This window comes from Bacillus rossius, chromosome 8, assembly GCF_032445375.1.
Source record: "Bacillus rossius redtenbacheri isolate Brsri chromosome 8, Brsri_v3, whole genome shotgun sequence".
NCBI classification, from domain to species: domain Eukaryota; kingdom Metazoa; phylum Arthropoda; class Insecta; order Phasmatodea; family Bacillidae; genus Bacillus; species Bacillus rossius.
In genome coordinates, this window is record NC_086336.1 from 43,793,674 (window position 1) to 43,807,871 (window position 14,198).

The window sequence follows — 14,198 nt, forward strand, 5'->3', positions numbered from 1 at the left end:
CCTTGCATCATGTACCGGTGCTATCACCACGACATCAAGCATGCGGTGCAGTTTCTGCTATAAGGCCTTCAAGAACTCCAGCCATGCCAGACGACATGAGAAGTCTGCTTGTGGACTAAACCCAAACCGCATAGTGCATTCCTGCGAGAACTGTGCTAAGGAGTTCGCCAGGGCTGACAAATTGAAAGCCCACATTAAGGTATGCAAGAGGCCTGCTCCACCTCCGACCAAAAAGCAGAGGATGGCAGTAGTTAAGCCTGCAGTTATGTCCAAGCCAGGTCGTACAAAGGTGGTGACCGGCATGGGTCTGGCCAATACCCACGGCTTCATCACCGCCGAAGTAGGTTTCAAGGGCAACTTGAAAACATACGTGGCAGAAAACACAACAAGTACTGCCAAGGACATATGCGCATATCTCAACTCCATCAAGGCAAAAATAATAAGCCAGCTCATGGAGGAGATTGAAGAGAATGGACCGCTGAAATTTAACATAATGCTGGAGTGTGACTACGAGAAACCTGTGGATGCCAGCGAAGACAAGAGGGCCTTCAAGACCATGAATGCCCCCCTCTACGCAGTTCACGAGGTGGAGGAAGCAGTTGCCGAGTCCATCTCCAAGATCTGCAAGGAGGAGGAAGATTACATGGGTAAGGGGTCCGGATGGACTTTATCGGCCGTTAAGAGACTACAGTTGAGAATCAACAAGCTTGATCCACTCCGTGCCAGCTCCTACATCGACCTACCTACTTCCATCGAAACAAAACATGCAGTGATCAATCCACAAAACCTGGATGATCACATGTGCTTCAAGTGGGCGATCCTGGTAAAGTATGTGGAAGGGCGGAATCCTGAACGTGTCAACCAGCGGTACCATGACTTGGAAGAGAAATTCAACTTCACGAACATCGAGTTTCCTACTCCAATCAAGCAAATACCACTGTTTGAAAAACAGAACCCCGGAGTCTCTATCAACATCTACAGTATCGACGAAAATCTGAATGTTGTTCCTGCACGAGTCGCTCCTGAAGAGAAAGAACATAATTTCGATCTACTGCTCTTGGTCAATGACGATTCGTCCCATTTCACATACATTAAAAAATTTTCTGCCCTGGTTCGGTCCCAACTCACTACACACACTGAGGCTATTCATGTTTGCAAAAGATGCTTCAAGCATTATGATGATCAGGATAGGGTTAGTGGGCTCACTGGTCTTCAGTGTTTGGAAAAACACAGTGTGCTCTGCAAACAGCATGCTGCTGTTAGGATTGAGATGCCACAGCTTGATGAAAATGGCCAGCCACCTGTTCTGAAGTTCAAAAACTTCCATCACAGTGATAAGATGCCCATCGTGGTATATTGCGACTTTGAAGCTATTCTGGAGAAAATCCATACGTGTCACCCGAATCCTGATGAGCCATACACGCTGCAGTACCAAAAGCATAAAGCATACAGCTACTGCATTTATGTGAAAGCAGATAACTCCGTCATTCCAGCACACCTCACTTCTTCACTTCCTTCACAGCCTGAAGTGTATCGTGGTTGTGACGCAGAAGACAAATTCATATCCCGCATTGTGGAGATTGGACATGACGTACAGAAAATATTTTCTACGTCTGTTCCTATGACTCCGCTCACACATTCGCAGAACACTGCTTTTCTGCAAGCAAGGTGTTGTTGCTACTGTAAAGGAAAGTTCGGAGGGGTCGCAAAGAAAGTTCGTGATCATAATCACTTCACCGGTGAATTTATTGGACCTGCATGTAATGACTGCAACCTTCTCAGGCGCAGACCGAAAAAGATGATTGTGTTCTTCCACAACCTGGCGTACGATCAGAACTTCATTATCAGGAAGTTGGGGTACGACACTAAAGACATCTTCATCATTCCTAATTCGGAAGAGAAGCTGATAACTTTTTCCAAAAAGTTACATGATAAGTTCAGCATTCAGTTTGTTGATACGTTCCGTTTCATGAGTCGGGGTCTTGCTTCGCTCGCTGAGTTCTTGCCTGCAGACAAGTTTGTCAGTACTGCTGAGTTTTTCGCTCCTGATGACTTGGAGTTGGTTACTCGCAAGGGAGTCTTCCCCTACGACTTCGTTGATTCTTTTGCTCGACTAGACGATACGAGTCTTCCACCTATCGATGATTTCTTTAATATTCTGACTGATTCTGGGATTTCAGAGACGGAGTATGCTCATGCAGTGAAAGTCTGGGACAAGTTTCAGTGTGCTACTTTGGGGGAGTATGCTGACTTGTACCTGAAGACGGATGTTCTGATCCTAGCAGATGTATTCGAGAATTTCCGTTCCATATGTTTGGAGACATATAGTTTAGATCCATCTCACTACATTTCTTGTCCTGGGTTCGCTTTCGACGCGATGCTTCGAACCACAGGTGTACAGCTAGAGCTACTCACAGATTATGACATGTATATGTTTGTGGAGGCTGGTATTCGTGGTGGTGTAGCGCAAAGCATCAAACGTCATTGTGTTGCGAATAATTCATATGTGCCTGAGACATATGATGCTTCCAAGCCATCCATATTCCTAGAGTATATTGATGCAAATAATTTGTACGGGTGGGCGATGTCTCTACCGCTTCCAATTCGTCATTTCAAATGGTCGGATACATCCGTTGATGTTATGTCTATTCCGGAAAATTCACCTACTGGATACATAATTGAGTGTGACGTGGAGTACCCTCCCGAGCTCCACGAAAGTCACAAAGACCTGCCATTTCTCCCCGTGAATCAATGTCCTCCCGGCTCAAAACAATCAAAGCTGATGACAACGCTGGAAAATAAAGAGCACTACATCGTCCACTATAAAAACCTCCAGCAAGCCGTATCGCATGGACTAAAAATCATAAGAATACATAAAGTTCTTCAGTTTGAGCAGTCGGCATGGTTGGAGCCCTATATTCGACTGAACACCAACAAGCGTAAAGCAGCAGCAAACGAATTCGAGAAGGAGTTCTTCAAGTTGGCTGTGAACTCCACCTTCGGAAAATTGATGGAGAACAAGAGACGAAGGCTCAAAATGGAGTTGGTGTGTTCTGAGAAGAGGTTCAAGAAGTTGGTGTGCCGCCCATCCTTCAAGGATCGCACAATGTACGAGCCGAATTTGTCTCTAGTCCACCTGAACCATGAAACGATAATATTTGACAAGCCGATCTATGCCGGACTGGCCGTACTTGACCTATCAAAGATTCTAATGTATGACTTCCACTACAATACCATGAAGCCTAAATACTCTGAAAATATTCATCTGGCGTACATGGATACAGACAGTTTCGTGTATGAGATCCAGACACAGGACTTCTACCATGACCTCCAAGCCGACCCTATACTGATGGAGAAGTTCGACACCAGCTGCTACCCTTCCGGCCACCCTTGCTTCTCCCCCACCAACAAGAAAGTTGTTGGCAAATTCAAAGATGAATGTGGGGTAGAAGTGATGGAGGAGTTTGTAAGCTTACGAGCCAAACTCTACGCCTACAGGTGTGGTGGTAAGAGCGAGAAAAAGGCCAAGGGCATCCAGCGGTGCGTGGTCAAAAACCGCATCATATTCAGCGACTACCTGGTTGCCCTGCAAGAACACCGCACAAGGAGGGCGGGTGTAAGAGCCATTCGCTCCCGGCAGCACATACTATACAGCGAATATAGCAATAAGCTGGCCATCACGTGGGAGGACGACAAACGGCTGATCTGCGAAGATGGTATCCGCACGGTCCCCCACGGATATGTTGGCAATGACCTGTAAAATAATCTGTTGTATAGTTTTTCTGCTGTATTTATTTTCCGTTTTGTCGTTTTATTTTTTTGTATATATTTTCCATTTTGGTGTATAGTTACAGTTTAGCAGTATAGTTTTCTGTTTTTGCTGTTATATCTATTTTGTTGCAAATTTTCCATTTGTTGCATGGTTTCCCTTTGCTGTATAGTTCTGTTTTTCTTGTACGTTTTTCTCTTCATGAGATTTTATTTTTAATAAATACAATTTTACCCATATATTGTTTTACTATTTTAATATAAAACATGAATTCTCCTATTATTTTATTTAAAATTGGTTTCGGAAAAGTGAAATGATATTATACGCAAACATTAAAAAATATCTGCTTCCATGCAGCTTTTAAACATGTGTACGCAAACATGAGAAGAGAATATTACTTGTAAGTTAGGAGACTGAAAAATTTCTGGTCCGCTAAGATGGAGTGATAATTTTTTTTTTAATTATCATTACTTTAACTAACGCATCCACAACGATAGTATTGATAACATATATTTTAGTTAAAACCTATAAATGATAAGACTTTAAGAAAAAATTATCGTTACAACAACAAAATGACTGTGGATTTTGTAAATTTCGGTCTATAAGGTTCATAATAATGTTGGTAGAGAATTGAAACTCGACCTTATATACACTAACATACTTTAGAAACCTAAACCCGATGACGACATCCATCAGATGAAATCAAGATGGCGGTCTCCACTAAATAAGATGGCTGCCTCCAGCAGACAACGATGGTATATATATTTTTATTTTGATAATAAATTTATTTTAAAGAATGTGGTGTAACGAAAAAATGTAACAGGGGTTAGTGGGGTGTTCGATGACGATGTCATTGTAACAGAGGAGGGGGGGGGGGCTAGTTGGTGTACTCGTAATGTAGAGGAGTGGGGTGTTCGATGCGCAGGTTTTTAATTAAAATTTTATTAAGTAATATATTTTTAAATTTTATTTAATTTTTTTATAAATTTTAAAATTGATTTCATTAAAATCGTATAATAAATAAAGATTTTCAAAATGGCGGACGAAACTCAAATTGGCGGAATGTTCTAGTAAACAAAATGGCAGATAAAAACAAAATGGCCGCCGGAAGTGATGTAATCCAAGATGGCCGCCGGGGTCAAAGGTCAAGGTCGAATCCAAGATGGCCGCCGGAAGTGACGTAATCCAAGATGGTGGCCGTGGCTCCCCGGCTCCCGACCCCCAACCCCCCTGCACCAGGACATACTATATATACCTACTATAGTGAAATCAATATGAATACTTGTATGTTAAAATCACAGAGTATTGTTCATGTTTTTGTATATGTGGTCCTGTTAAAACATCTAAACTGGGTATGTTGGTATACAACAGTGAATACAATGTTGGTATTAAAAGTGAACGTTGATATACAACAAATGAGGTATGCTGTAAGTCAAATATTTGTAACCAAATGACTATTCATTTTAGTATTCAAAGTTGAATAGAATATGAATAATAAACTAATTATATTTGTATTCAAAAATTTTATTACTTGCACAAGCCTACTTAAGAGTGGTTTTGGAGTCATAATTATACTTTAAAAGGTAATGTGAAATGAAGCTGCAAGTCTTTCAAACACTAATGTACTTATGAGAAATTTGTGGTGTGATAAACTAATCTCTTTAGGTAGTAAATGGATGACATGTTGATGTTGTGGGACCCATTTGGAAATACGTAATTGTTCGGTGAAATCTTTTTTCTCAGTAACGTACGAATGTAACAGAGATAAAGCTGACAATACATCCTTTATATTGGTTTAGAATGTAATTCTGTGCACAGAAAACCAAGAACCCGGATTGCACCTTGCTGCCCTCTATTGTGATCTGTCCGCCCACCCTGACGGGGCATTGGGTGTACGAAGTGAAGAAGTTCCTGTCTTCAGAGTACCTCAACCCTTTGCAGTATGTCGGTCCTCCAGTCGAGCGTGAAAAGTGAGTCCTCTGTTAGAAAAATTTACATTTAGTGGTATGGCCTTATGCATAGTAAATTCTTATTCATAATAAATATACTATTATTTAAATAAGCTTGGTTTCCTACACTTGAAGCAGTCAGGATTTGAAGACTTTGAAGATTTGCAGGATTGCATTTCCATCGGAAACAGAATGTTGAATGTATTGTAATGTGTGGGAAATTGATTATTCAATGTGCGCATGTATATGTGCTTGCTTGTTTGTATATACTCTTTATAAAGGTAAATATGTAATTTATTCAAAATTAAATGCACAATTGGTTTATGTAATGTAGCTTTTACTGAACAGAAAATTCCTGGTATGTTCAGTTAAATTGACATGAAGGATCTTGGGTTTCAGGCTTCGCACTCAGATCAAGCATCACAACTTGGTTGTTGCTTCGTACGACATAGTGAGGAAGGACATTGACTTCTTTAGTTCCATAAAGTGGAATTACTGTATTCTGGATGAAGGACATGTAATCAAGAATGGAAAGACTAAGGTATTATGCTTTTTGAATTTCAAAAAATGTTTTTACTGAAATATTACAAAATACTACAATGGACCGTATGGTTGTAATCAAACAAACTGTTTTACACGTACTGTTAATATGCCACCATAGATATCTTTCAAGTTAAATTTATTATGGTTTCAAAACTAGGTTCACTCTGTTCCTTAACATCAGGATGCCAGAGTCTTAAGATATTTTCTCATGTATTGTTTTCATTTTGTTCTTGCATGTTAGCTTACGTTTCTTGGAAAATAGATTAATATATTTTGTATATATCTACCTATTATTTTCTGTGGTATATCTTTTCCAGCTAGTTTGTTCTTACTGGTGTTCGTTGCTTGCAGTCATCAAAAGCAATCAAGCAACTGTCTGCAAATCATAGACTGATTCTGTCCGGGACGCCAATCCAGAACAACGTTTTGGAGCTGTGGTCGCTCTTTGACTTTCTCATGCCAGGCTTCCTTGGCACGGAGAAGCAATTCACGGCTCGCTACAGCAAGCCTATCCTGGCCAGCAGAGACCCCAAGAGCTCTGCCAAGGATCAGGAGGCAGGTTAGTTGACGTTAGCTACCTAGCTCCTTGATGCGTGTCCTGTTGCTTCCCTCTAGGCTAGTTTACGTAGCTGCTCTCTCTTCGATGATGCTCAAGCATGGTAGCTGCCTGCATTGTTTCACCCCAGAAGTTTTGTTTTGCACATGTATTTTTATTGATTCAATTTTGTTAGTAAGACAAAGAACTGGATATCTTAAAAAAAAGTTTGTAATTATTACGGTAAACTCTAATTAATAGCTTCTTTCGCATACTATTGCACTGGGTAAAATGTAAATACAGTAGAACCCTGTTATAATGTTCCTGCTTATAATGTTTTCCTGCTTATAATGTCATATTTTTAAAGTCCCAATATTTCCCCCATAAGGACAATGTATTTATTTCCTGCATATAACGTTCATAAATATTGTAATTTCCTGCTTATAATGTTTGCTTTCTAACATTCAATAAGTGGGGAAAAAATGTTTTAAAACCAAATTATTCCAACACTTACGATAAAAAGTTTCCTTTATGTATGTTTATGTTTACAATCACTGCCATACAATACATGAAGTTTGTTAAAATACAATTTTATGCAATATACTGAAGGTACACAATGTTCATAGTTACGTGTCAGTTGGCACCCTTAGTCAACTCTTCTCTTCCTTGCCATTCCAGTGGGTATTCAGATGCACGTACATAGTCCTACGATATTTAAGTTGCCAACCATTGAGCGAGGGCATAACTAAAAGTGTTTTCTATTGCTTACAAATAATTTTTTTTTTTCATTCATATGTAGGAATCCCAAAATTAAACATTTTCAGGTGGCGAAGGAGTAGACGTTCTCACTCTTAATGTTGTCATCATGAATCGTGAGACAATTTTACAAAAAATGTGGCAGTGTATCTTTAAAGACAAACAAAATTTAACCAGGGAACAAGACGAAGTTGAAAAATTGTTGGCTTATTTCAGAAAATTCATGTATCAAGTATGTATACTATCTTTGGTTTTAACATTAAAGTTGTTTACGAAGCTTGGTGAGTCCATTGGTACAAAGCTCGAACATTGTTAAGAGTTAAATTGAGATTTCCTGCTTATAACGTTTTCCTGCTTATAATGTTTTTTTCTTGTGCTCCCTTGAAAAACATTATAACAGGGTTCTACTGTATATCAATTAAATTATTTATTCTTATTCATATGTTTAATTTAAAAGTGTATGCACTTTTAAAAAACATACTAGTTGCTCTTACCTGTTAAGAACGTTTGCAGGTGCCCTTGCCATGGAATCGTTGCACCGTCAAGTTCTGCCATTCTTGCTTCGTAGGATAAAGGAAGATGTTCTCAAGGACTTACCTGCGAAAATTACTCAGGTAATTATTTTTATATAACACATCATTTTCATCATTTGCTATGTTAGTTGAAGGTAGCTTAGACTTTATTTTTATGTTGCAGCATAGTAGTGGTGTTAAGCTGATTATTTAAATTTTCTTGATCCTGTGTACTGGAATAGTTGTATAATAATACCTTTTTCAACGTACTTATGAAAATTTAGTACTTACTGTTGTAACTTGTGCTAGAAAATATAGTCTAGTTTTGAAGAGATTAGTGTTTACTTGATGGGTCGACCTTTATTTGAGGTCAACTTATTTTTGGCTGAGTGTGGCAGTGTGACATGTCCTGGACCCAGCGTCTGTGCTGAGCGAGTGTTAACTGGTTTGCCAGGACTACTACTGTGAGCTCAGCCCTCTCCAGGAGCAGCTGTACGAGGACTTCTCCCGCTCGCAGGCCCACCAGTCCCTGCAAGAATCCCTGGCATACGCCACGAGCCCTGCTACCATGCAAGGACACACCCACATATTCCAGGTCAGTCGATCCGGCACAGTCTGTGGTCCGGCTCTAATCCAGCCGTTCGCATTCAGATGTTTCCAGGTGAATTCTGACTGTTTACGTAACTACGGACAAGATTATTTGGTGAATTGTGATAAAATCGAAATACACCGAAAAAATGTCAAAACACAGCGTAACTCCGAAATGCAAGTTAATACATCATGTAGCACCAAGATGAAAGTTATATCATGGAATTAAGTAGCATTTAATTAATTAGCAAAAATTAATTTAAAAAATAAATCTTGTAATGTTTGAAATTTAAGTAATTTCGTAATTTCCGGACAAAAAATTGTTCCAAAGTGCATGGATCAGAAAAAGTAATTCAATTTATTTTTATTGTGCATCTCTTATTGAATCAATTTCAAAACATAAATGCTCGCCAATTTATTTTTATTGTTCTGGATGTATCTGTGTTAGACCAATTTATTAAAAATTATTTTACCGTAATAATTTAGCATGTAATTTTTACCCGTATTTTGATGAAGTAATTATTACAAAACCGATTTTATGAAAATAAAACAATAACACTGAAATCCTCTGTTTTGACAACAAAATTTGGACTAAAAATAAGACCACAAAATGTTGCCTCAAGCAATCAGTCACCCAGAAACCAACTTGCTACAGTGGAAGGTTTTTTTAATTCTGCAAGTTCAGGATGATGACCATACAGAATAAGCAATTTTACTGGATTATATAACATCAATATATAGTTTAAACAGGAAAATTAATAGACCAGTGCAATCAATGCTATTTATAAGAAGTTCGTACTAAGCTGCTCTACAGAAAGATAAAATACAGATTAGCTTTGGTCTTCAAAATATCATTATGGAAACGTACACACGAAATGTGAAATGAAGCCAGTTAGAAAACAAGAACAGTAACGATAAATTTTTAGTAAACATAGAACTCGGACAGCACAGAAACGTGTAGAGAAGGCGTTGTTTTGGCATGCTTTTCAGCGTTGTTTATGTATTTTATCGCAATTCACCGCATAGTCTTGTCCCTGCCAATCGCTGACATTTTTCTGTTTAAAAGTGCTTCGAAGGTTTGCTAATTGGGAGTCGTTCAGTATTGTAGCAGGGGGATTGTGTGTCTGCAGGCGCTACGCTACCTGCAGAACGTGTGCAACCACCCCAAGCTGGTCCTGTCGCACCAGCACCCGGAGTTTGACCGCGTCATCGCACAGCTCAAGAGCCAGAGCAGCAGCCTGTCTGACATCCAGCACGCCGCCAAGCTCCCGGCGCTCAAGTAAGAGGGCACGCCATCTGCGCTGACCCGAACATGTTTTAAAATCTGTACTTTCTAAATCATATTTGCTTGTAACTGGCATGTATGTATGTACATCATGTGCGAACTTGGTCATACATGGGTGTAGATCATCCTGGAATCAAAAAAGCCTCTCTCTGAGGAGAGGCTCGCTTGTGCTTGCAAAATCGTAATGGTGAAATGGGCTTGATATATTACCCTTCAAGGCCCCTCCCTCCCCCCCTCCCCCCCTCCACCCCCGGGAATCCTTCAAATTTTTGCCCAAGAGGTCAAGTTGACAAGCAGACTGGGAAACAGCAATCGTCTCTAAATGTCTTGTCACGGTTGTTATAATTCAAATACATAGTATTAAAATTATAGCTTTTTTTATAATAATTAAATATTCATTAAAAATATTATGTACACCAAAAACTTTATAAATTTTTTTTTTTCATACAGTGAAACATTAAAAACCCCGTTAATACAAATCCCTCATGACATGAGTACAAAGTGTTTTCACTGTCCCTAGAAATTACGTAGGAGTATAGTGCTAAGTAATTTGTTTAATACAAAAGGATGGTTGATAAAATTATCTCTGACTAATGCTAAGAAACAATGTGAAGTTTGAACTGAAATAATACTGATTGTTTGGTTCATTGAACGTGAGGGGGGAAAAAAATAGAAATTATATTTTTCCCAAAAATGTTATTAGGTGTTTTTGTAGGTAATTTCTAAAACTTTGCTATAATCTTCTGTCTTAAATCCTTTTAAGTGTGATAGAGTGGAAAATAATTTTTTGAGCTACAGTTGTAGCCATCCTAAAAATTGTATTTTACAATCCCTTAGGAAAGTACATTTTCTACAATATAATTTGATTTAGAATTAATATATACATTGTGATTACATTTTGTAATATGTAGTGTGGTTAATACAAACCTTGTTATTCCAAATTATCAAAACTATGTTCTGTAGAGGTTCTTGGTGGGTGTTATTACTAATGATTCACGTTAACATAACCCCGGCATCACTTACATTCATGAGCCCTGAGTCGGGCAATGTGGTTTGGAGCGCACCATATTTTGGAGGTCCTTTGCATTAGCCTTTTTTGCGTTATTGTAGGGCATAAAACCTTATCAAATCGGTAACACTTTCACAACAAGATTATCACTTCAATGCAATTCTATAAGCCTAAAACACCATCATATTTGCTGCGTTAAAGCATTTTAATGTGATGTTCTGAACTTTCAAAAGCATTTATTTGAATAGTTTGCATTCTTGATTGAATACTTATTATTTTATTAATTCTCCCCATGGGGTATTTTTCTGAACTGCCATCAAGCAATCAACAATTTTTAGTCAGACTCATGGTGTCTGAGGCAATGATAAAAATTAATGTATACCGTATTCACTCGCGTAATGTCCGCCCTCGCATAATGTCCGCACCCTTTATTTATATATCCTTAAAAGAAAAAATTAAAAATTCGCATAATGTCCGCACCAGTCGTCTACGGCGGGCAACACAACTTTGGCCACCCCTAAAGGACGCAGTACGAATGGAAAGTTGACGGCTCTGTAAACAAAGCCGTGACCTTCAGCTGTCCTTCCTCTCCTGTCCTGAAAGGGTGGGGAAATTCGTTGAACTGAACAAAGCACGGTAACGGTAAACACAGCTGACCAACACGCACGCAAGTTCAAGGCATGAGTTTCGCGTCGAGTTTTGTAGCGTAGAGTACAGAATGGGTAAATATAAATCCTTCACTGCGCGGTTTAAATTAAGAGTTGTTTGTTATGCTGAAGAGCATGGGAACAGGGCTGCTGAAAGGGAGTTTGAAGTGCAGGAAAAAAGTGTTCGTCAGTGGCGGAAAATAAAAGAACAGTTGCAGTCAACAAATGCAACACGGCGTGCGTTTCGCGGACCCAAGGCTGGGAAGTTCCCAGAACTTGAAGTTAGTTTTAAACTACATACGTGAATTAAGAAGTAATGCCTGTGCTGTTTCGTATGAAATGGTTCAAGTAAAGGCGCGGGAAAAAAAAATTAACATCACATTTGCTGACATGGATCAGTCTTGTTTTCTGTTGAGGTAAGACACGCAGCGCAGCGTAAAAGAAACGTCAACTTTAATTAGTGTGTACCCTGTTTTACGTGTCAGGACAGAACAGAACCCCTCTTTGTTTACATTTGGTTGGAATCCCTCCCTCGGCCATTCTCACGCTCTAAATGTTTCCTTTCCCTTCCTCCTTCTCTACGTCACGAAGGCCATCAGTTGCCTGAAGGGGGGGGGGGGGGGGAGTACAGTGCGCAGCAGATGTGGAACTGGTGAGTCACTGCGCTGTTGCCAGCTCGCTGGTTCCCTACGCGCCGCACGTAAGGATATGGTACGGCTAAAATATTGCAGCCGTGCCGTTAATAGCCGTTTTAATCCATCACATATTAATCACATTAATAAGGCACACGTAACCACACTTATTTCAGTGTAGCGCGTAATTTTTTTTAATGTTCCGGCGGGTGCGAGACAGTTACCGGTGGCAATTACAGCAAAGTAAACATGGTCTAAGCCGGGTTGTTTGCAAGCAATCCCGCAGCAATATTCTTTTAAAATACGTAGCTAGTTAAATCCAAATTTATTTTAGATACGTTTTGTGCCTTTTTAGTAATAATTAAGACACAAAATTTTGTATTTTTGTTTTTCCTCGCATAATGTCCGCACCCCATTTTTTTTGCCAAAAAAGTGGTTAAATTACTGCGGACATTACGCGAGTGATTACGGTACCTTTAAGGGTTATAGTTAGCAAAATCTTTTTACAATTGAAGCCATATTATTATTTTACTTTGTAAGATCACAGTCATTAATTACAATACAAATTGCTCTGAGGGAATATATATCCTAACTATAACCAGCTAAATCAGTGCTAAGTAGAAGTTGTATTGTAGTCATAAACAGTTGATGCAATAATATGTAATGCACATTGTGTACCTATTACTATAGGCAGCTGCTGCTCGACTGTGGCATCGGGGTGCCTCCGGCTGAGACGCCGTGCGAGCTGATGATCAACCAGCACCGAGCGCTAATCTTCTGCCAACTCAAGGCCATGCTGGACATTCTGGAGAAGGATCTCTTCAAGTGAGTTGCTTTCCTGCCTCCACCGGGCAGTCCGCTCGATTGGCTGTTGGTAAATGATGACTCTTGCCCACTCTCCCTACTTTCGTGCACTCTGTCCCGTATTGGGACCACTTGCTTCCACACCAAGGTGACACGGGGTTCCATTCCTGGTGAAGTCGAACCCTGGTTTTTGGCTAGTAGGCTTTGTCACGAGACAGTGGTTTTCCGGGTTTTTTTATTACACTCGTCCATTCAGACGATGCTCCATTCTCATTTTTTCACTTTTCATCATTTCCTACGACTCCAATGTTAACTAGATGCTAAGCTCTAATTCATTAATTTATTATATTCTGTACTCTGATGCTTTTTTTTACCTGCCTTAACTGGTGTCCTCATTAATCCCCATACTCACTCCCTCCCTTCATGCACTATTTCTTTCCGTACATTTACTTACGTTCCTCCTGCACATGTACTTTGTATCTAGTTTATTCTTTTCTAAAATATTTTCTAGTTAGAAAAATGATATTCTACATAGGAAAAACCTGTACCACAAATTAAAATACCCTATATTGGAACCCATAGCGTTTATAAATGGTCCTGATAATTTCTACTTTTTATAAGGAAATTTTTTGCTAAAACTGTATATAGGGAGTCCCATAACTCAACGTCATACTGAGTTGATAGGCCAGTAAATTACATTACTGAATAAAAAACTAAAATTCTAAACGTGTCATAGTTTTTGAGTTATAGGAAATTTTTTTTTAATGTTTTTAAATCCACATACCTCCACCAAATTGTTATATACTGTGAACAAAAATCATAAATAACCTTACTATTGATGACAGTTCAAAATGTAATAAAAAACTGTATACTTTTAATGGAAAAAATATATAATATGTATGCGGCAAAAAAATTTTTAATGAAGTAAATTTGACCAGTCATATTGTAAAAAAAAATTTGCTGTCTTAGCAAGTTATTTGAAAGATGCCTAGTTAAAGCAAATAACTTGCTTAAGTTAGCAAAGTAATTTTCATTTCAGTGTGAATAGTCAAAGCTATCAAATTAAAAATTGTTGCCACGTAAGTTGTGTAAAGAAACTTTCCCCCCCATAATTATAGCATTTTTGATTGTATGTATTTTGAATACTCTGTCTATCAATAGTAGGGTTA

General features: G+C 38.9%; 1 protein-coding gene across 1 annotated transcript in view; it reads left to right on the top strand.

Annotated features, from left to right (window-relative positions):
- Window positions 1-14,198, top strand: part of LOC134534811 (TATA-binding protein-associated factor 172) — a 98,959-nt gene that overhangs the window by 67,456 nt on the left and 17,305 nt on the right. The window contains exons 24-30 of the mRNA XM_063373407.1: window positions 5,588-5,739; window positions 6,118-6,259; window positions 6,613-6,820; window positions 8,066-8,166; window positions 8,519-8,659; window positions 9,783-9,931; window positions 12,916-13,050. Coding sequence (XP_063229477.1) covers window positions 5,588-5,739; window positions 6,118-6,259; window positions 6,613-6,820; window positions 8,066-8,166; window positions 8,519-8,659; window positions 9,783-9,931; window positions 12,916-13,050 — 1,028 coding nt within the window. The remainder of the gene's footprint in view (window positions 1-5,587; window positions 5,740-6,117; window positions 6,260-6,612; window positions 6,821-8,065; window positions 8,167-8,518; window positions 8,660-9,782; window positions 9,932-12,915; window positions 13,051-14,198) is intronic.